At 24.4% G+C, this 22,963-nt stretch overlaps 1 protein-coding gene and 1 long non-coding RNA gene across 2 annotated transcripts in view; both read right to left on the bottom strand.

Moving 5' to 3' along the window:
* Positions 1-20,904, bottom strand: part of LOC111685948 (ecdysone-induced protein 75B, isoforms C/D-like) — an 84,267-nt gene extending 63,363 nt beyond the window's left edge. Inside the window, exons 1-2 of the mRNA XM_046951204.1 lie at positions 19,714-20,904; positions 12,318-12,406 (exon numbers count right to left, since the gene is read on the bottom strand). Of these exons, the coding sequence (XP_046807160.1) occupies positions 12,318-12,406; positions 19,714-20,788 (1,164 nt within the window). The 5' untranslated portion in view covers positions 20,789-20,904. The remainder of the gene's footprint in view (positions 1-12,317; positions 12,407-19,713) is intronic.
* Positions 20,905-20,991: 87 nt separating this feature from the next.
* LOC124419957 lies at positions 20,992-22,349 on the bottom strand. Its single transcript, XR_006940945.1, has 2 exons — positions 21,213-22,349; positions 20,992-21,115 (listed from the first exon to the last, which is right to left on the bottom strand). It is a non-coding gene; the product is annotated as an uncharacterized LOC124419957 (long non-coding RNA).
* Positions 22,350-22,963: the final 614 nt, after the last annotated feature.

The raw sequence follows: 22,963 nt of genomic DNA, 5'->3' as shown, positions 1-22,963 counted from the left end.
AATATATCAAAGATAAATATGCAAAATTTGTTGATAAATTAAGAGAAATAATGTAAAAATTTTTGAGAAATCTTGAAGGTTTTTGAAAGCTCGTGTGTTGGACTATTATTTGACTTAAATATATTTTCAATTTTTTAATAAAAATTAAAATTTTTTTAAAAATTAAAATTTTAACTTTATCAATATTTCAGGGAAAAATATGCAAAGTAAAGTGAGTAAATTTAAGTTAATTACATGAAAATATTTGAGAAATTGTTAAGGTTTTTAAAAGATCATTAGATAAACTATGTGTCAATCTAAAAATATGTTAATTTTTTAAACAAAAATCGATTTTTTGTTCAAATTAAAAATTTCAATTTTTTTGCTCTCATAAAGAAAACAGTGTTAAGTTTGTGAGTCAATTTAAGAAATTTATTGAAAAATATTTTACATTTTTTTTAAGAATTTTGAAAGATCATATGATGAACTATAACAAAACTGAAAAATATTTTTAACTTTTTGAAAAAAAACTAAATTTTTTTAAATTTGAAAATTTTTACTTTTTCATTATTCTTAAAGAAAATATGTCAAGTTTGTGTTTAAATTAAAGAAAAATATGTTAAAATATTTAAAAAATTTTGAAGGTTCTTAAAAGATCATGTGATGGACTATTAAATGGCATAAGAATATTTTCAATTTTGGAAAAAATTCAATAATTTTTTTAAAAAATTAAAAATTATTTTTTTTTTTTTAAATAAAAAATTTATTTTTTTTTTTAATTATTTTTAAAGAAATATTTGTGAAGTTTATGAGTGAAAAAACGTTTTTTTTGTATTTTTTATTAAAGAAAATATTAAGTTAATTTTCAAATTTAACAATTTCAATTGCATTTACAATTATTAATAATTTGTTTAAGATTATGCAATAATTTGTTTACTTTTCATAGCATTTTGTTTGTTTATTATGTTCATTATGTATTTCAAGGTATTCAAATCAAGTTAAGTTTTTTTTTTTTGTTTTTTTAATTAAACAATCATAGTCTAAAACACACATACTTTTAAGCATTACACTCCTAAAATTTTGTACTACGTTTGAGTGAGTGTATGTGTATTTGTTTTTAGAAATAATATTTATTTAACAATCACCTTACTTAAGAAGAAAAAAAAATGAATTTGAAATAAAAATTACAATAACAAATCTATTATAATTCTCCAAATATTAATATTACTTGAGTTGTGCTTTTTTTGTGATTGTAGTATATTGTAGTTGTTTTAAAGAGTATGAGTGGCTGGTTGGCTGGCTGGCTGTTAAAAGCCTGCTTGCTTGCTTACTTGCTACATGTCTTTTGTTGTGGGGCTGTTGCTAGTGCTGCTGATATTGCTACTGCCTGCCACTACTTTTAATGTTGTTGCTCTAAATCTGGGGCGAGGGCATAGTGCAATGAACTAACCTACTGCTGTTTGCTGGCTGCAAATCTATCTACAATTGTGCATACAACAGCAACAACAACAAAAACAATAAACTTACACAGAGGCAAAAGACTTACTTACAGCCAGTCAACCAGCCATTCACTTCACTTTATGTTTGAACAAAAATCAAAAAAAAAAAAAAAAAAAACGCAAACGAAATGTTGTTTAAAATTGTTTAAGCAGCTGCTATTTTAAGCTTAGCTCTGCCTTGTTTTCAAAACAATTTAAAAATCTAAACCAAATTTGATAAAACAAAAAAATAAACTAACAACACTCCACACTTCACAACTTGATAATTTACCATAATTTTCCAAAATCAAAATTTCAAATCATTTTGCCTTGGCAAATTTTAGTTTTGTTGATACTACTTTTAGTTTGTTAAGAATTTATAATTGCCACAAAATAACAGCAACACCAACAGCAACAACCAACCCAACTCAAGTACACAAAAACCTTTAACAACCCTTATAAGAAGAGAAAAAGAGATTGACATGACCTAAATACGGTTTATTCAACTCTTCAACTACTACTTGTATTCATTTCATATGTAGGGTGTTTTGTTTGCAACATTGCAACATAATTTTCAGCACCAAAAAGTGTGGAGGGAGAGTGAGTAAGAGGGCTAAGTTGAAAGACCTTTTATAGTCAGCGAGAGTGTTTGTGTGGGTGGGTTTTTTTTTGGAAAAAAGAGGATGGTTTTTAGCCTCTTGCTGTAGTTTTCTTTGGTTTAGTTTTTTTTTTTCAAAAAAATGCCAACAATTGTTGTTTTTGTTACTTTTTTTTAGCTAAATGTGAAAGTATTTGTTATAATTTCAAAACAATTTTTTTCGTTTTTTTCAGTTTTTTTGGGGTGAGGGTCATCTTAGCAAAAACTAAGAAAATATAACAAGATTTTTCAACGTTTTTTTTTTCTAAATACACAAAAATTCAACTCAAATTTTCTAAAAATTATAAACAAATTTTCTTAAGAACAAATTGCATTTAATTTAAGAGATCTTAATAAAATGTTCTTGTTGAAAATATTGTTTTAAATCAAATATGTTTAAAACTTTTAAAGAATCTTCAAGAAATTGTCTCAATTGTCAAAAATCTTAGAAAAATTACATTATTCAGACTTTTTTAATTTGCTTTAAAAATCCCAATAACGTTAAAAAACGTTATTACAAAATTATTAAATTTCCATAAATTTCTAAAGATTTTCATTAATAAACCTTTTTGCCTTAATAAAATGCTTAATTTAGCCTAAAAAAGTCAATAACGTTGAAAAACGTTATTAAAAATATTCAAGATTTTCTTTAAAATGTTGTACTATATTAGTAAAATATATTTTTTATAATCATCGTAGGCTAAATTTCCTTCAAATTAACAATAACGTTCAATAACGTTATTCGAAAATGTTGGAATTTTTAAGAAATTATCATAAAATTTCACTATAAAACCTTTTTGCTACAGTAATATGCAAAATTTATACAAAAAAAGCTAATAACGTTAAAAAACGTTATTAAAAATTTCAAACATATTCAATAAAAATCATTAGAATTTTGTTGAAACCGCTTTTTGGTATAAGAAAATGTTAAAATTAGCCTAAAAAGCTAATAACGTTAAAAAACGTTATTCGAAAATTTTGCAAAAATAGGTTTGAAACAGAATTTCTACTTAATTTAACTTATAAACATTTTATATTTGTTATTTGTATGAAAAATAGCTAATAACGTTAAAAGTCGTTATTGCAAAATTTTGCTGAATATGACTTAAAACTGTAATTCTCAAATTATACGATTAAAATTTACAGTTTTTAACACTTTTCAAGAAATTTTAAAAATAACGTAAGAAGACGTTATTACAAATAAATAAACCAAAAACGTCATTTAAAACATTGATTACAAAATTTTCCAATAAACGTTTAGGGTTTTAAGCATTTCCCTTGAATTTCAGCAATAACGTTTAAAAGCGTTATACATAAACTTGGCTAAAATTGATATTAAAACTTTCTTTGATGTTTTTTAAGTTTAAAACGACTATAGTTGTGCTTATTTCATGAAAAATAACCCATAACGTTAAAAGTCGTTATTGCAAAATTTCACCGAAAACGACTTTGCAATATAAGTAGCAATATGTTCCAATAAAAATAAAGTGTTTTTTTGGTAATTTTACTTGAATTAAAGTAATAACGTTTAAAAACGTTATTAACAATTCTTGCCAAAAATTATATTAAAACTTAAAGTTTAGGTATCTAAAATAAAAAATACAATAATTTTGCTTATTTTATGAGAATTGTGCCTTTAACGTTAAAAGTCGTTATTAGAAAATTTCTGTAGAAATAGATTTAAAATCCATTTTAATGTTGTTTTATTATTATGCAACTGAATTGAATTGTTTGAACTAGTTCTTTTCATTGATTTTAAGTAATAACGTTAAAAAACGTTATAAAGAAATTTTGCTTAAAATTGTGTAATTAACTTATTTTTCGATTGACAAGCTTGAATTATGATATTTTGTTTAGTTTCATGGAAAATATGTTATAACGTTAAAAGTCGTTATTAGCTGATTTTGTTAAAAATCGCTTAAATAGGTTAATTTTAACAATTTAGTGCTTAAATTTAGAGTTTTAAAACTGTTCTATGACTTTTAGTTAATAACGTAAAATAACGTTATAAGAAAATATTGTTAGAAGAAGCTTTAAGCTCCCTTATTTTAACACTTTAGGCTGAAAATGTGACTGTTTCTCTATTTTTTGGAAAATTTTTAATAACGTTAAAAAACGTTATTAAACGTTTTTGTGAGAATTTCAATGAAATCATTCATGTTTGTTAAGAAAACATGATAGAAAGTTGAAAATCACTTAAAATTGAGATATTTCTAATAACGTTCAAGAACGTTATATAAAATTTTTTATTGAAATTTGTTTAGTTTTCAAATATATTCTTTTTTTTAATACAAATTTGTCGAATTTGTTTAAAAAATTTTTGTTAGCAAATTTTCTGCTTCATTTTGTTTTATAGTTTAAGATATTTAATTGTTTTTTGAGAACTATTTTTTTGTTCTTGTTGTTTTTGTAGAATAATATAACATCAACAACAAGCATCGACGACAATAATAAATGAATTACATATAGAAAAAAATTTACTAACAATTTTACCTCAACCTACATAAAATACAATCAACTTCGTACTTGTCAATTACTTTTTTTGTTGTTGTTGTTGTTGCTTTTGCATTTTGCTATTCAATTTTGTTGTTATTATTGTTCAAAGCTGCTGCTTTATATATATTGTTCAATTAAAATAAAAGCAAATGTATTTAAAAAAACAACAATACAAAAAAGCCATAATGAAAAAGCTTTTATAAAACAGAAAAGCTTTTAACTAAATTGACGTCATTATAAAAGCTACTCATAGATTTCAACATCATAGATCTATTGGTTAGTTGTAAAGTTAAAATGTGCGAAAAAACTAAAGCCTACCTTAGGGGTTTACTAGAATAATCTTACAACTAAAAGTAGGCTATAGAAAAGTTATAAATAAAATTCGTTTCATATTAAAAACTATTATCTACAAGATAATAATGGAAGAAATAAAAGAAGATCTGTAGTAGTAAAACAACTATCAAAACATAAAGGGGTAGGGAGGGTTTGTGTTTGGGGTATAATAATGATTTTGTCATTCTGTTTTCTTATGGTCATAGACCCACAAAACTAAAACGATCCAAACTTGTCCGTCTGTCTGTCTGTTGAAAACTCGATAGATTTGTAACGAAACAACATAGAGAGCTGAAGTTTTTTGGAGCCCAAATCTTTTTGTTCAAATCGATAAGTAATTGATCCTATCCCCCATTTAAAGGTCATAATTTACTAGAAAACTCCAATCTTGCAACAAAATTCATCAATATCAAGTTGTAAATGAACTGAAACTTTTCCTCTGTCATATGTCTATAAAAATCGGTTCATTATTGACCCTATGCTCTTTTTTTATTTAAGAGCGTAAGCAAGTTCTCAGAGCGTAAAAAAATTGCATTGATAAGTGAGCAAGTTTAGTTGTTATTGTGTTCTTTTTTACTGTTTACTTGTTAATTTTGCAGTGCAATGCTGTGCGTTGCTCTGTGTGAGTGCGTTTCTTTAGAGTATGAGTATAGTTATGTATATATTTATATATATATTCATCCCTGCCTGGTCTTAACCTAAATCGTTGATAAAACACTACTCGTACAAACTCCTGCAATTATGTATGCTTAAGGTTGTTGACCTAAATTGCAAAGTGCAATGAACTTTTTGTATTTGCAAAGCGAACAAGACAAAAAATAAAAATCATATAAATTGAAAATGTAAATAAAAGAAAATCGTAAAAATGTTTATAGACATGATATTTTCCTTTATGTTGAGTTTGTGTGTGTGAAAAAGAGGGTTTGTTTTTATTGCACGTAAAGCACTTGGAATGTTGTAAATGCCCAGAAATTTCTATTGTTGTTGCAAGAAACTGAATAATTTTTTTTTGGGGGAATTTTTAGCAAGCAACCCTTAAAAATTTTTCGTTTTTATAGTGTAAAAGTGTGTAGGAAAATGTGTTTAAGAGTTTCAAGTGCATTTTCGGTCATTCACCTTATAATACTATACAAAAAGGAATACAATTGACATAATTTTTAGAGAAAAAAGAGAAAATCAAAGGAAAATGAGGAATTTAAACATAAATTTTTCAAAATTTTGAAAAAATTATATACATAAACGGAAAAAAAAACCAGCATTTTTCCTTTAGAAATAACAATAACGTTAAAAAGCGTTATACGAAAATTCCTTAATTTTAAAGGAAATTTTATAGAATTTCGTTCAACATTAACTAAACATTTAGAAAATGCTTAAATAACTTTAAAAATACAATAACGTTAATAGACGTTATTAAGAAATTTGATAAATTTAAGAAAATGTTATAAAATTACATTAAACTTTACCTAAGCATTGCCAAAAATGCTTAAATAACCTTAAAAATACAATAAATAACAATAACGTTAAAAAGCGTTATAGGAAAATTCCTTAATTTTAAAGAAAATCTTATAGAATTACAATAAACATTAACTAAACATTGAAAAAATGCTTAAATAATCTTAAAAATATAATAAATAACAATAACGTTTAAAAACGTTATAAGAAAATTTCTCAATTTTAAAGCAAATCTTATAGAATTACATTAAACTTTAAGTAAACATTGAAAAATACAGAAATAACCCAAAAAAGACAATAACGTTAAAAGACGTTATTAAGAAATTTTGATAAATTTTAAGAAATTTTGTTAAATTTTAAGAAATTTTGATAAATTTTAAGAAAGCATTATAATTACTATCAGATATTTTCATTTTCAGCCTTAAAATAGAATAACGTTAAAAGTCGTTATGGGAAAACTTTACAAATTTTAAGACATTTTTATTAGTTTTCAATTGGCAGTCTTATATTTATGATTTTTTTTACATTTTCGTCCAAAAATAACCAATAACGTTAAAAGTCGTTATTATCAAAAATTTAAATTTTTAGGAAATTTTAACAAAATTTCTATCAGTAGCCAAGTTGATGGGAATATTTTGCATATTTCACCTAAAAATTCAATAAGCTAATAACGTTTTATAACGTTATTAAGAAAACTTTGTAATTTTTAAGAAATTTATAGAAAATTTTCTTTAGAAAGTAAATTTTGAAGAAAATTTGTTAAATTTAGCTTAAAAAACTAATAACTTTAAATGACGTTATAACAAAATTTTACAAAATTCCAGAAATTGAAGTAAATTTTCATTTGGCGTTAATATTTCTATGCAAGTTTATCAGTTTTGACCTAAAAATGTAATAACGTTTTTTAGCGTTATTACAAAATTTTGAATTTTTCCAGAATTTTTGATTTTTTTAGCAGTAAGTGTAAGTTTTCTGTGGAAATTTCTTGTAAATTACAATATTTTGCAATAACGTTAAAAGTCGTTATAAGAAAATTTTAAATTTTCAAGAAATTTCAACAAGTTTTCAATTAAGAGACAGATGGTTATGCAAAATAAGCATATTTGTCTCAAAAAAGCTAATAACGTTAAAAGTCATTATAACAAAATTTTAAAAATTTCTAGAAATTTCTGTTAATTTGTTGTTATTTGTTGTTAATATTGCTATGGAAATTTACCATTTTATTATTTGTTGTTAATATTGCTATGGAAATTCACCATTTTTGACCTTAAAATGTAATAACGTTTTTTAACGTTATTAGAAGATTTTGCCTTTTTTAAGCAAAATTTTATGAAAATGTACAATTTTACCGAAATTTTAACATTATTAGTTGTTAAAGGTATTTTTTCTTAGTTTTTAACAAAATCTTATAAAATATGTTTTATGAGCAAGAAAACACTTAAATATTTTTGATGTTTAATAACTTTTTGCTAAAGTTTTTATATTTTTAATATTCAGAAACTAAAATAACAACTGGTGTTTCTCATTTTTATACATATTTGTGTATTTTTCTCCCCTTTTGTTGTATACAAAATTTAAAAATTTATTATTTATTTACTACTTCTTCTCCCATAATTTGTCATTTTACAATTTACATAATATTTATGTTAATAAAACGTTAAACAACATAAATTTAATGAAAATAAGCAAAAAAAAAACTAAATAAAAAGTCAAAAAAACCCCAACAAATGATAAATTATTTTACTCTACAGTAAAACCAATAACAACAAGAAGGAAGTAAAATTCAATAAAATATATAAAAAAAGAGAGAGAGAACACCTCCTCCTCCTCTTTAGAACAGAACACACAGAGAAAAAAAGACCCACTTTGTTAAAAAATAGCGATAACAATGTTTTTCCAACACAAAAAAAAAACACAATTCTCTTTCTCTTTTACTTTATTTGTTATAAAAAAAAAGAAAACTATATACACAGAGAGAAAGAGAGTATGTTGTGTTTTTTCTGGTCTACTGTTTATAAATGGAAAAATATTTAAAAGAAGCAGTAAAAATAATCATTACAACAATAACAATATATAAAAGAGAAGAAAGAAGAAGAAAAACGAATGAACAACAACAACAACAACAACAATAAAAAAACTACTACGCGTTGACATTGAACGAGTTCATTCACTCTTTGGGTCTGGTCAATTACCGATGTTGTTCGCTTCGTGTGTCATGTTTCGTACATTTATTTTGTTGTTGTTCATTTATAGAGTTAAAACATGGAATCGTTTGTATATGTTGGTTGTTAATGTTAGTGTGTTGTTAGTTTTGCTGTTGTTGTTGTTGTTGCTGCTGCTGCTGTTTATGCTTATGTTAATGCTAAACAAGAAATAGAAGAATAATAAACATAATAACAACAACAACAATAATAACAAATACATAATATTAGCAAGAATAATATGAAAACAAAACATTACAATCAGTAAATAGAACATAGTTATGAGGGAGGAGGGTGGTAAAGACAGGCAGGGACAAGAAGTTTTTACATTTTTTTTCGGGAGATTGTAATAATAAAGATAACCAAGTACTCATACATATAAATGTTAAGGGGAGCGTAAAAGGTAGAAATTTTCAAATAAACAAATTTATTTACAAAAGTTTCACCAATTTAATTTTATTCTTCTAATTGTTAAACCATATTTAATAAGATTTTCTTAAATACATAAACAAATTTCTTATAACGTCTTTTAACGTTATTAAGTTTTAAAGCTTAATCATTGCTTTGATAGCAAATTCTCTTGGCATTTAAATTTAAAACGTAAATTTTTCAATAAAACTAACTTTGAACCATAAATTATTCTAATAATGTTATTAAACGTTATTAGTTTTTTTACTCTAAAGTTAAGAAATTATCATAGTAGTGTTGCTACTTAATGGAAATTTTGCAAAAATTACTAGAAAATTGTTAAATTTCCTAATAACGATTTTTAACGTTATAGGATTTTTAGCAAAAAAAAATGATAAATTTTTCTAGTAAAATTACTTTGAAGTTAAAATTTATAAAAATTTCTATAAAATTAAGAAAATTTCTTATAACGTAAAAAAACGTTATTTGTTATTTAGGCCGAATTTAACAATTTCTGTAAAATAAAACTGATGCAGATTGAAAATTTAGTAAAAATTCCTAACAATTACCCAAGTTTGGTAATAACGACCTTTAACGTTATTGTATTTAAAGGCGAAATAGTACAAATTTTCATGGTAATTTGCTTTGGACTTGATGTTTTAAGTAAATTTCTTGTATATCACAAGATTTTGTAATAACGACTTTTAACGTTATTGCATTTAAAGGCGAAATAGGACAAATTTTTATGGTAATTTGCTTTGTACTTGATATTTTAAGTAAATTTCTTGTAAATAAAATCACAAGATTTTATAATAACGACTTTTAACGTTATTGCATTTAAAAGCGAAATAAGACAAATTTTTATGGTAATTTGCTTTCCGCTTGATATTTTATGTAAATTTCTTGTAAATCACAAAATTTTATAATAACGACTTTTAACGTTATTGCATTTAAAAGCGAAATAAGACACATTTTTATGGTAGTTTGCTTTGCGCTTGATATTTTATTTTAATTTCTTGTAAATCACAAAATTTTGCAATGACGACTTTTAACGTTATTGGTTTTTTAGGCTAAATACAATAAAATTTTAGGGTTGTAAGGCGACTTTTACGTTATTGTTGTTTTTCTTTACTTCAAAAAGAAACAATTTTCATTGTAGAGTGCTCTTGAATGAAATTTAGTTTAAATTTCTTAAAAATTACAACATATTGCAATAACGTCTTTTAACGTTTTTAGAATTTTTAGACTAAATATGACACGTCTTTATAGTAATAAGCTTCCATAACACTATTTTAAACAAAATTTAATGAAAATGAACTTTTTTAGTAAAATTTTAGATAAATTTCTTGAAAATTGCGAAAAATTTGTAATAACGACTATTAACGTTATTGTCTTTTAAGGCCAACTTCGACAAATTTTGCTAGTAAAGAGCATTCCACTCGATATTTACGTTAATTTTTTTATAAAATTTCAAAGTTTTGTAATAACGTCTTTTAATGTTATTTGTTTTTAAGGTAGAATTTGTGAAAATTTCATAATAATGAGGTTGCTAATCGATATTTTAGCAAAATATCTTGAAAATTACATAATTTTCTTATAACGACTTTTAACGTTATTAGTTTTTAAGCTAGAATTTGTGAAAATTTCATAGTAATTAGGTGTCTAGTGGATATTTTAAGAGAATTACTGGAAAATTACAAAATTTCCTTATAACGACTTTTAACGTTATTGGCTTTTTTGCCTAAATTTGACATATTTTCATGCGGATAAGGCTGCCAATTGAATTTTCTTTATATATTTATTGATTTCAACTAAACTTTTTGCCATTTTTTATGGAAAATTATTAAAATTTTGTTTTAATTTTTTTTTGTTAAGATTAACCTGTTTTAGTAGTTGTTTTTTTTTTGCAAAGTCTTTGTTAAAGTTATTTTTAAACTTTTGAGTTCTCGACATAACTTTAAAAAAATCTAATTAGTTAAAAATATGTTTAACCAGTTTTTTTTGTTTCTAACAGCCAAAAAAAAATTCTACTCTTAACGCAAAAAAAAAACCTTAAAGGTCAATACACAAAACGAAGGTTATTTCAGAAAAATACACACAAATGGCAAAAACTTATACAAAAAAAGCTTCCTGATTAAAATAAAAATAATAAAACTATACGCATGTTTAAGCTCACGCACTTTGGTAAGCCGTCAAAGCTCAACTCAACAGTACGTATGTATAATAAATGGGTATGAAGAAGAGTAAATGGTCAAAAATGATAAACTTGTTTTAGATCTAACAAGAGAGTTAGGTGCTGTGCTCTTAAAAACGAAGCCTAAGTATTTAAAGATCGTTTACAAAAAAAATATGAAAGATTTGGAGACGACAGCAACTACAAAACAAATGAGTTCAAGCAGAAAATTTATTTAACCTTGAACTTCAAAATTTTAGTTTATGCACATATGTATGTATGTGTGTACATATGTAGTTATTTTGCTTGTAGTAATAAGTAAATAAAAATCGGGGTTTCTTTATTTTTTGTTAAAAATTTTTGATTTAGGGTGAGTTTTTGTTTAATACAAAAGGGCTTTATTTCAATAATAACTCAAAACACTTGTAATAAACAATTTAATCTGTTGATGCAATATTATTTTTATTCCCAGTTTTCATTAATAAGAAGGGTTCTGTAGTTTTTCTCTTGTTCTTTTTATAGATCTGATTAAAGAGGTTGATAGAGGGAGAGAGAGGAAAAGAACTAGAGTATGTAGATGAAACCAATGTAGGAAAAAAAGTACATGATCATGCTTGCCTGGTGATTTAACCTAAATCAAGGACGTCATTGAGACATACATTGAGTCTGGTTGGGATGTATATATTGCAAAATAAAATCACAAAAAACAACTATAAATAAACGAATGAAAATAAATATTCTTTATTTTATATTTATATAAGGGAATAGGGCAAACTTCGTTTTCAAGGTTGTGCACGCGCTCAAGTTTTTTTCTTCTCTTTTCTGTTCAGTTTTATCGAACAAAGACAAAAAGGGCAATAAAATAAAAAGGCCAGGCAGTAGTTGGTTTTTTCTTCTCTGGCTTAAAAAATCTTGCAAAATCTAAAGCAAAAATTTACTTTTTTTTGCTTTAATACACTTTTTTACAACCCTGTCTTTTCGCAAAAGTTTGGTTTAAGGTTTAACGAAACAGTTCATTGACTTTTGTTTTAAAGTTTAAATTTTTTTTTGGCGAAAAAAAAGTTCAGGATTTCTGGGGTTTTTGCGTTTTAATTTTTTGAAGGTTTCTGTTTGTTATGGTAAGAAAAGAAGGAATGAAAATAAAAGCCAAGTTCACTTACCTTGCAACCTTCACAAGAATGGACGCCATAATGGAAACCAGAAGCCTTGTCACCGCAAACACGACACAAAACAGTGGTGCCATCAAATTCTGAAATAAAAGAGAAAGAAAAAGAAATGTTAAAAACAAAATTTGGGAAATTTTGAAATTTCTTATTTCCTACATTATGTAAATTTCTGTAAAATTGCCAAAATTTCTTAATAACGATATTTTACGTTATTAGATTTTAAATTGAAATATGATAAAATTTAATGATAATAAGCATTTCTATTCATAATTTAAGGTAAATTTTATAAAATTAGCAAAAATTCGTAATAACGACTATTTGCGTTATTAGATTTTAAGTTAAAATAGGATAAATTTTAATGGTAATAAGCTTTGCTATTGATAATTTTAAGTAAATTTCATTAAAATAGCAAAAATTCTTAATAACGACTTTTAACGTTATTAGATTTACAGGTCAAATAAGTCAACTTTTGTTAGTAATAAGCATTCCTTTTGATAATTTTAACAATATTTCATGAAAATTTAAAGATATCCTTTGTTTTTTTCCAAAAAGTAGTATTTCTACTACTATTTTTAAATTGCAAAAATATGTTAAATTTGTTATCTTTGTTGTTTAATCAACTTTTAGCAATATAATTTTTTGCCAAATTAATGCTTTTGGGAAAAAAGTAGTAGCTTTTTTAGTACTTTTTTAACATTTCTGGCAAAAAATATTTTATTTCTAAAGCTTTTAATTTTTTAAATTCAATTCCGTACAAACATTTTAAGATTTTCATACTTTTTGAAAAAAGTAGTATTTCTACTACTATTTTTAAAATTAAAAATAAGTATGAATTTATTATCTTTGTCATTAAATAAATTTATAACAATAACAATTTTTGCAAAATTAGTACTTTTGTGAAAAAAGTAGTAGCTTTTTTAGTACTTTTTCAACATTTCTGGCGAAAAATATTTTATTTCTAAAGCTTTTAATTTTTTTAAATTCAATTCCGTACAAAAATTTTAAGATTTTCTTACTTTTTGAAAAAAGTAGTATTTCTACTCCTAATTTAAAAGTGAAAAATAAGTATGAATTTGTTATCTTTATTATTAAATAAATTTATAACAATAATAATTTTTGCGAAATTAGTACTTTTGTGAAAAAAGTAGTAGCTTTTTAAGTACATTTTCAATATTTATTGTATAAATAATATTTATTTTGTTTGTATTATGAAAAATTGCTTGTTTTTGATTGTTAAAATTCACTGTCAATGTAAAACACGTCATTTTGTTTTTGCAGTCAATGATTTTTTGTTAAAAGTGCGTAATGGTTTTTACTTTTGAAGCCATAAATAAAAGTGAAATTATTGTAAAAAAAAACTAGAGAAATTTTTGTTGAATTACAGCCAACTAATCAATAAGAAATGAAAATGAAATTTTATTTAAATACAAAAGTAATTTTACAATTTCATACATTATTTGTGTTTTTCGAAATTTTCCATAAGTGATTCATTAATGGAATTTTCCACAAAAATTTTCTTTAAAAACAATTAAAATTCTTTTTACATTTCAAACCTAAAAGAAAAACTAGTTTAGAAATTTCTCGATATAAACAAACTCCCAAAACTATTACTCAATTACTTAGACGCACACACACACACGCGCACATGCAGTCACTTTTCTAATTAAAATCAAAAATTTCAAGTTCACACATACCATTGAAAGACTACTTACTACTTACTTGCTGTGTTATCAGCAAAAAAAAAAAGAAAAACAAACCATAACCACAGATAATCCAAATATGTAATACCCCCATTTAGTTTTCTAATAGATACATACACACACACACACACACACATGTACATAATGAAATGGTGTACGTGCAAGATCTTAAAAAAAACTAAGAACGAACAACAAGATATAAACAAAACTCTGGGAGAAAGACTTTCTTTTGTTTATCAGGAAAATAAAACCAATAAGAAGAGCAAGAACCAAACATTAACAACAACAACAATTCTAAACCTTAATCTGTTTAATGTAATACTAACAACAACAACAGAAACACAATCTTCATATCGTGTTTGAAACGAAAGTAAATAAACAAACCAACAACCATTTTTATTTCACTTTACTCTAGTAGTAGTTGTTGTTATTGTTGTTTTTCTTCAATTATCTTTTACTACTTTCTTCGTTGTTTTGAAAACCGAAACTTGTTTTTTTTTTAAATTTATTTCTTTAGGTTTTTATGAATGACTACACGGTTTATGAATGAATGTATAAATAGTTGTTGCTGTTGTTGTTTTCGAAAAGAAAGTTATGTAATACCAAGTTTAAACTTACTACTATTACTAACATATTAAGAGCTTAAATTCTTGGCTATTATGTTATAAACTTTCTTCTTTGTTTGGTAAGGTTTTTTTTGTTGTTGTTGTTGCTTTAATACAGAGAGAAATGGTTGATTGAGAGTGTGATTTTGAAAAAGAAAGTAGTTGTTTGTTGTTGTAGTAAGAGAAGAAAGAAAATTTACAAATAAGAGTAAAAGTAAAAAACGAAAAGTGATCGTTGAATGAAAAAAAAAAAAAAACACAATTAGGAAGAAAATTCTTGGTTTTAAACCCGTTTCCTAAAAAATTTAGTACTTTTTTTTGAAAAAGTACTAACAAAATAAAAACTATTTGGAAAATTTTCTAAAACATGCATTTTCATAAATAAAACTTTTAATAAAATTAAAAAAAATAACAAATTTCGTACTTTTTTAAAAAAAGTAGTATTTCTACTACTATTTTAAAATAAAAAAATAATGATGATTTTGTCATCCCTATAACATATGAAATAAAATGTTGTAAATATTTTTCAAAAAATTAATACTATTTGCCAAAAAGTAGTTTTTGAAATTTTTGCTTAAAAAAATGTATACTCTCAAAGCAAATTTTGTAATAAACCTATTCCAAAATAAAAAAGTTATAAATTCCTTACTTTTTTCAAAAAGTAGTATTTCTACTACTATTTTTAAATCGAAAAATAACAATCAATTTAGTATCTTAGATGTTAATCAAACAAATTGCAATAAACAGTTTTGCAAAATTAGTACTTTTTTGAAAATAGTAGTAGCTTTTTTAAGTACTTTTTGAAAAAATGTTGTTGAAAATGTGTTATTCTTAAAGTTTATAATTTATTAAATCATATTCTATAATAAAATTTAATGAATTCCTTACTTTTTTGAAAAAGTAGTATTTCTACTACTATTTTTAAATCAAAAAATAACTATGAATTTAGTATCTCTGATGTTTGTCAAATATTTTGCAATAAATAATTTTATTAAATTAGTAGTTTTTTAAAAAAGTAGTAGCTTTTTTAAGTACTTTTTCAAAAAATTTTGCTAAAAATAAGATATTCTTAATGTTAATATTTTTGTAAATTATATTTTATAAAAAAATTTTAAGAATTCCTTACTTTTTTTCAAAAAGTAGTATTTCTACTACTATTTTTAAATTGAAAAATAAGGATACATTCGTTTTCTCAATACACATGGCAATACATTTTTTTGATAAAATTAGTACTTTGGTGAAAAAAGTAGTAGATTTTCAATTTTCTTTTTAAAATAGTTTATTATTTTACTATTTTTAAGTTTTATCACTTTTGCTCTTCACTGTAGTAATCTGCTACATACATTTTTTGTCTACAACCTTGAAAACATTCATTCACTTCTTCTAAACGCTTACGCATGCTAAATCAGCTCTAGACGTTTGTTCCTATAGAGATATATGTATAATACACTTATAGAAATAATTAACCAAAAACGTGCGTAATGTTGAAAAAACGATTAAAATAATTGTATTTTTTTGTTAACTTAAAAAAATTATCTCTTTTTTTTCTAAATAACCACAAAATCTCTATTACTCATAAAGTATTTTTTGTTGTTGAACCAGGCAAACACCACTCACACAACAAACTACAATAAATTTTGACATTGAAATTGAAAAAAAAAATTAAGTTGAGTACTTTATCTACTACAACAACATTAATAATAAAAAAAACAATTTTTTTTTAGCAGTTGTTTAACCATAAAAATAAACACTCACACACATTGAAATAAAATAAATATATTTTCAATGTTTTTTTTTTATATTTCATTAAACAAATGCGGAAATATTTATTTTAACATGTTTGTTTTTTTTTCTTAAATACAAACAGGTTTTTTTTTCAACCAAAAATTCAATAATAATTTTTTTGAAATTTAATTTAAAAAGACAGTGAACGAGAAAAAAAGTTTAAAAATTAACATAAAAGTTCAAAAACCTATGTTAAGGTCAGTTTGTTAAAAATTTTATTAAATTTTGTATAATAAAATATTTAAACAAAACAGCTGTTTAAGCAATTTTGGAAAAATTTATATACAAAAAAAGTAATCGTATTAACATTGAAAGGTAAATAAACTTTTTTGTTGTTGTTTTTTTTTTCTTTCTTTTAAATACGATTGGGGGCCTGCTTGCTAAAAAGATAATAACCTTTGCTTTTTTAAAAAAAGGTGAATGATTTTTATTGAAAAAATTTTTAAAAATTTTTACAAAATTATGTAATTTTGATTAAAGTCAAAGAACGCTGATTGCTGATGATTATGATGATGTTCGGGAAAAAAAGGAAAAAGTGAATAAACTTTATGGCGAATAAAAAAGGTGAATGTTTTGAAATTTTTAAAATAAAAAAAAGAAATTTAAAAATTTTTCAAAAAAAAAGTAAACACATTTTTTTATAAAAAACAACTAAGAAAAATATATTTAAAAAGTAAAAAACAACAACAAAATTTGTTTAAAACAAAGTGCCATAGAAAGAGACTTTAATGTCTAGACTATAAACCAAAATATACACTATAGACTAGACTATAGACTAGAATATAGACTAGACTATAGACAAGACTATAGACTAGACTATAGACTAGACTATAACCTAGACTATAGACTAGACTATAGACTAGACTATAGACTAGACTATAGACTAGACTATAGACTAGACTATAGACTAGACTATAGACTAGACTATAGACTAGACTATAGACTAGACTATAGACTAGACTATAGACTAGACTATAGACTAGACTATAGACTAGACTATAGACTAGACTATAGACTAGACTATAGACTAGACTATAGACTAGACTAAAGCATTGACTATAAACTAGGCTATAGACTAAACTACAGACAAGATTACAAACTAGTCTATAGACTAGACTATAGATAAGACGGATTATATAATTCATTTTTTGCTAAAGAAGAATTTCAGTGTATTAAAATATTTTTATAAAGTTTCATTAGCTTTTTTTGAAATGTTTTTTTTTTCAAATTAACTGTTTATTTTTAACTTCCTTAACTGAATAATAATTTAAAATAAATAAATTATGAATCAAAAAAATACAGTTAAACAGCATTTAAAAGGTCATATTGAAAAAAGTTCATTGCTTTTAATTTTGAGTTTATGTTTTTAAGGTTTTTTTATTTTATTTTCAATTTAAAAAGTCAATACACTCGCTGCAACCAGTTTGTGGTTTTAAGGAAATAATATTTTTTTTGTTGTTTAATTAATATGTTAAACAAAAGTTAACAGATGTTTTTTTTGCTTAAAAATAGGCCTAGTGAAGAAAAAAATTTGTTATAAATAAAAAAATTGTTTGAATAATTTTTTTTTAATTAACAAGGTCATTTGAATTTAATCATATTAAGAATCAATGTTTTTTTGTATTATTTAATTCCGCATATTTTGTCTCGCTTGATTTTTAACAAATTTTTTTAATGATTTTTTATTTCAAAGTTCATAACAGTTCATTTTGGAGGGAATAATAAAGTTCAAAAAACTTTTTGAAGGAAAAAATTCAAGTTTTCGTAAAAAAACCGTTTCGTTTATTATTAATAAATATAATTTTGTTTTAAAACTATAGTTTATTAACTTTTTAAAAGCTTTTAGTGTTAAATGCAGTTTTTTGGGTGGTAAATTAAAAATATCATTTCTTTTTTTCTTTATTATGATTTTTAATTGATTTATATGATTGAAAATTTTCTAAATATTTGACGTCATTTTTTTTTGCAAATTTTTTTTAATTTCATTTTTAAATTCCCTCACATGTGTTTTTAATTTAGTTTTTTTGTTCCTCTCTCTCTAAACCCACTCACTTTGTTTTATTAAATAAATAAACATATTTTTAAAAATAGTTTTCAAGTTCAAAACTAAAATATTTTTTTTGCTCAAAAACTATAACAACAATTCCTTATGTTGTTGTAAAAATACTTATCAATATGAAAAAAATATTGTTTAAATAATTAGAACTATAACTCATTTAAAAAGATAACACACAGTTTTAAAGATTATTATCCCAAAAACAACAACATTTTAAACAACAAACAATTATTATCTAATATTTGTTTGTTAAAAAAAATAGGAAATTTGTTAAACTAAAAAGATTTTTTTAATTAGTGTAACCTAAAGTCTAGTCCAACTCCATTAGCTCTTTAATTTGCAATTTCCAAAAAAATATATTTTTTTGTGAAATTTAAAAAAAAAAATAAATTTTTAAAAAATTAATTTTTAAAATTTTTTATTTTTTAAAAAAATTTTGTAATTCTTTAAAAAATTAGATTCCATTTGCTAGCTTTTACTTTTAAGATTTAAACTGTAAAATTTCAGCAAAATCGCTTTACTATATCGAAAGTTATTAAAGAAAATGTTAAGTGAGGTTAGGGAGAAAAAGTTTTTTCCATTTAGTTCTAGAAAGAAAATTTTGACAGCCATTTGTTTCTTAGCTAAACAATATTGTTTCCAAAGAAAATAAACAAATTTCCTTTAATAGTTTTAAAGTTATAAAGCAATATTAAAAAAATTTTGTTAAAAAATTTTTAAATTTATTTTGTTTTAAAAAAATTTTTAAGAAAATTTTCCATATTTAAAAAAAGTCTGTTAAATTATTCTGTGGATTTAAAAGAAATTTTGTTTAAAATTTTATTAAAATCTATTCAAGGAGTTAAAAGTTATTAAAGAAATTGTTAAGTGAGGTTAGGGAGAAAAACTTTTTTATTTTTTATTCAAAAGAAAAAATTTCTATGGCAGATTGTAGCCAACAGACTCAGGTAATAGCACAAGCAATATTTTCTATAAAGTTTTAAGATTTCTGAAATTTTTAAAGAAAATTTAAATTTTTAAAATTTTTTAAGAAATTTTTTTAAAAATTTTAATTTTTCTTCTAAAACTGAAAGAAATTTTTAATAAAAATCAAACTAAAGTTTAATTTGCTTAAAATTGTTTATATTGAACCAAATTTTTTTAAAATTATAAAGATTGAAATGTGAAATTTAAACAAAATTGTTTTTAAAATTTTCTAAAAACTTTCAAACTCCTCCTAATTTTAATGTTCTCTAGAGTCTTACCAATATTAAGTTCAGGTTCTCCCTTAACCGAACTGGCCACTGTGGTATCCATAACAGGATAAGATTTTATATAATCCGGTGTTTGAGGTCTAGAATCGGCAGCCACCACTAGAACACCTGAAGAATGTTGATGATGATGTGGAGTTATGCTAGCATGATTTAGATTAGCAACATGTTGCTGTTGTTGAAGATGATGTTGTTGGTGTTGTTGTTGCTGATATATTGCATTCTGATTAGTATGATGATAATTAAGAAAATTATCATAAGAAGAGTTAAGATTATCAGAAGTTGTAACAATATTATTAGATTGATGATAGATATTGTTGTTGTTGCAAGTTTGCTGCAAAGCTTGGGATAAAATTAAGGAATTTTGGGAGTTTTTAGGTGTGTATATAACAGAGGAGCTTGAGGTAGTGGATTGAGGGGAAAGAAGGGAAGAGGAGGAGGTGGTGGAGGAATTAGAGGTTGTTAAAGGATTAAGTTTTAAAGGATTTAATGCGCTAGAAACGCAAGTTGTTGTAGCACCTGTGGGCACAGTATCCATGTCTGTGACAGGTGTAACTGCTGCTGTTGCTGCTGTTGCGTTTAAAGATGTTGAGGCTCTTAAGGGATTTCTTATAAAGTTTATTTGTCTATTTTGATATTCCGCTGAGTTAAGCGTTTGTTGATAGTTTGTTATGTGTTGTTGTTGTTGCTGTTGTTGTTGATCCTCCATATGGGAGTTATTTTGTGTTAAAAGTTTGGTATTTTGATAATAAGCCGAAACACTTGTATTGGGTGGTAATTTTAAAGCATTTTCTAAATGGGAACGACCCATTATGATTTGTGGTCCCGAAGTTGTGGATGAGGCCGCCGAAGCCTCTACCACTGATAAATGTTGTTGTGTTAAATTTGCGTTATTAGACACTGTTTGTTGCTGTTGTTGTTGTTGGTTAGTTTGAGCTGATTGATTTTGATTTGTTATGTGACATATAACCGAAATTTTTGCACTTTGTGAAGGATCTTCTGCTCCCACTACCACACTACTGCTAGAGGGATGACAGTCCGAACTGTCAGCTGACATGACCATTTTCATTTTTTTTGATTTTTTATTTAAAAATTGATTTTTTTTTAATTTTTTCAAATAATTTTTTTTGTTTAATTTATTTTCACAAACACATTTTGGGGATTTTTTTAAATTTAGGGGTTTTATTTTTGTAAATTTTGCTTTTTTTCATTAACTTTTTTTATAAAAATTTTTTTCTCTGATTTTTTTTAAAAATTCATTTGTTTATTTTATAAAATTTGTTGCTGTTTTTTAGTTTTCTTTTTAATTTGTTTTTTTGTCTTCTTTTTATATTGAACAAAACTTCACGTATATTCCGTTAACCGTAAATAACGATCTGCACATTACGAAGCGCCGCTTGTCAATGAAAGGAAAATCAACATTTACGTTGGATCTTGTTCAGTCAAAAAAAAAAAAACTACACACTCACACATTTCTCCGCAAATATACTCACAGCAAAAACTAACAGACACCCCTGTATTGTTGTCATTCGAAAGACCCTGAGTATGGGTGATTATTACTCTCTCTCTCTCTGTCTCTCTATAAATCACTCTCTTATTGCTTGTTCTCTTTTTATTATAAAATACCACAGATAAAACAAACTGTTGAACTCACGTGCTCTTGTATATGTTTCCCATTTGGTGATGTATTACCACTACTTGCTTAGTCATGGCCAATGTTTTGATCGGCAATTGGAGTGGCTTAAAGAGAGCAGTTTGTTTGAGAGAGAGTGAGCTGAGTATTATTTAATCTTTGTGGGGCTGTTTGCTTTAATAGTTATTGTTTAAATAAATTCAGGGCTAAATTTTAGTTCAACTCTAAAATGCCTTGAAAACTACAAAAAGAGCGTAACATAGAGAGGGAGAGAGAGAGAGGAAGTGAGAGAGTGTAGGCAAAAAATACATAAGCCACAACACGTGTGAGCATATATTTCTCTATATAATCGTCTAAAAACAATATTTTATGCCTCCCCCTCATATTGATTATCTTATGCTTAAGTATTAGTGGTGGTGCAGGGTCTGGTCTTTGCTCTCTGTGTTTTAATGTCTGTCCCTCCATTCGTGCGTCCGTCCGTCCATCTGTCCGTCTGTCTGTTGTTGTACATTTAAAAACCCGACAGCCTGTAACTTTCTCTATGTTGTCCTAGGTTTAAAATAACACCACCAACAACAGCAGAAATACATCTCCCCCTTAAAAAAGAAAAACTGCATCTTTTTCAAGTAGTATCTGTATATCTCTATAAAAAGCAAAATCTTTTCATAGTAGTAGTTTTTAGGTTAATAAACTTTTTTTTTTATAGTATTCGCCCTTCAATTTAAATGCTTGTGGCTGTGATCCATAAGTGTAGTAATGTGTATTCTTTAAGATATTTTTAAAAATTGTATTTTTAATTTAATTATTATTATTATTGTGCAAGTTCATTGATCGTTAATTTTTATAGTAAGTGTTTCATAAATAAATTTAATTAATTGATGTTGAATTTTTTTCTGAGATATATTTATTTTTTCTGTATAAACATTTAGTTTAAAGTTTTATTTCATTATTTACCTCGATAAAAATGTCGTTGACATGTATTTTTATAAAGTTTTGAAATTTTTTAGCAAAAAAAAAAAAAAACAATAAATGATTCATTTAAAAGTTAAGTTGAAGGAGTTTTGTGGTTGAACTGCAATTCAAAACTTCCTTAAATGAAAGTTCAAGAACAGCATAAAAATGTCAAAAATATTATTTTAAAGAAACCCCTTTTTCTTTTACAAAAAAATTTGTGAAATTTTTTTTTATAAAATTTTATAAAAATTTTTTAAAACCTTACAATTTTTATAACAAATGAAAGTAGACATTATGAGCTTTCCTATGATATAACTTTTGTTAAAATCTGTTATCATTCTTTAAAGTTATAAAACTCTCAAAATTAACTCTTGACAAAATTAAAATTTTATTAAATTTTATAAAATTTTAAAAACTTTTTTTTTAAACTTTTCTTTTAAAACTTTTTAATAACAAATGAAAGTAGACATTATAAGCTTTCCTATGATATAAATTTTGTTAAAATCTGTTATTTTTCTTCAAAGTTATAACACTTTGAAAATAACTTTTAACAAAATTAACATTTTGTTAGAACTTTTTTTTAATTTTTAACAATTTTTATACAAAATTTTCCTTAAAGCTGGATGTAGCTTTAAACTTGATTCTCTATAAGGCCCT

The sequence above is a fragment of the Lucilia cuprina genome, chromosome 5 (genome assembly GCF_022045245.1).
Source record: "Lucilia cuprina isolate Lc7/37 chromosome 5, ASM2204524v1, whole genome shotgun sequence".
Classification (NCBI taxonomy): Eukaryota; Metazoa; Arthropoda; class Insecta; order Diptera; family Calliphoridae; genus Lucilia; species Lucilia cuprina.
This window is presented reverse-complemented; position numbering and strand designations above follow the sequence as displayed.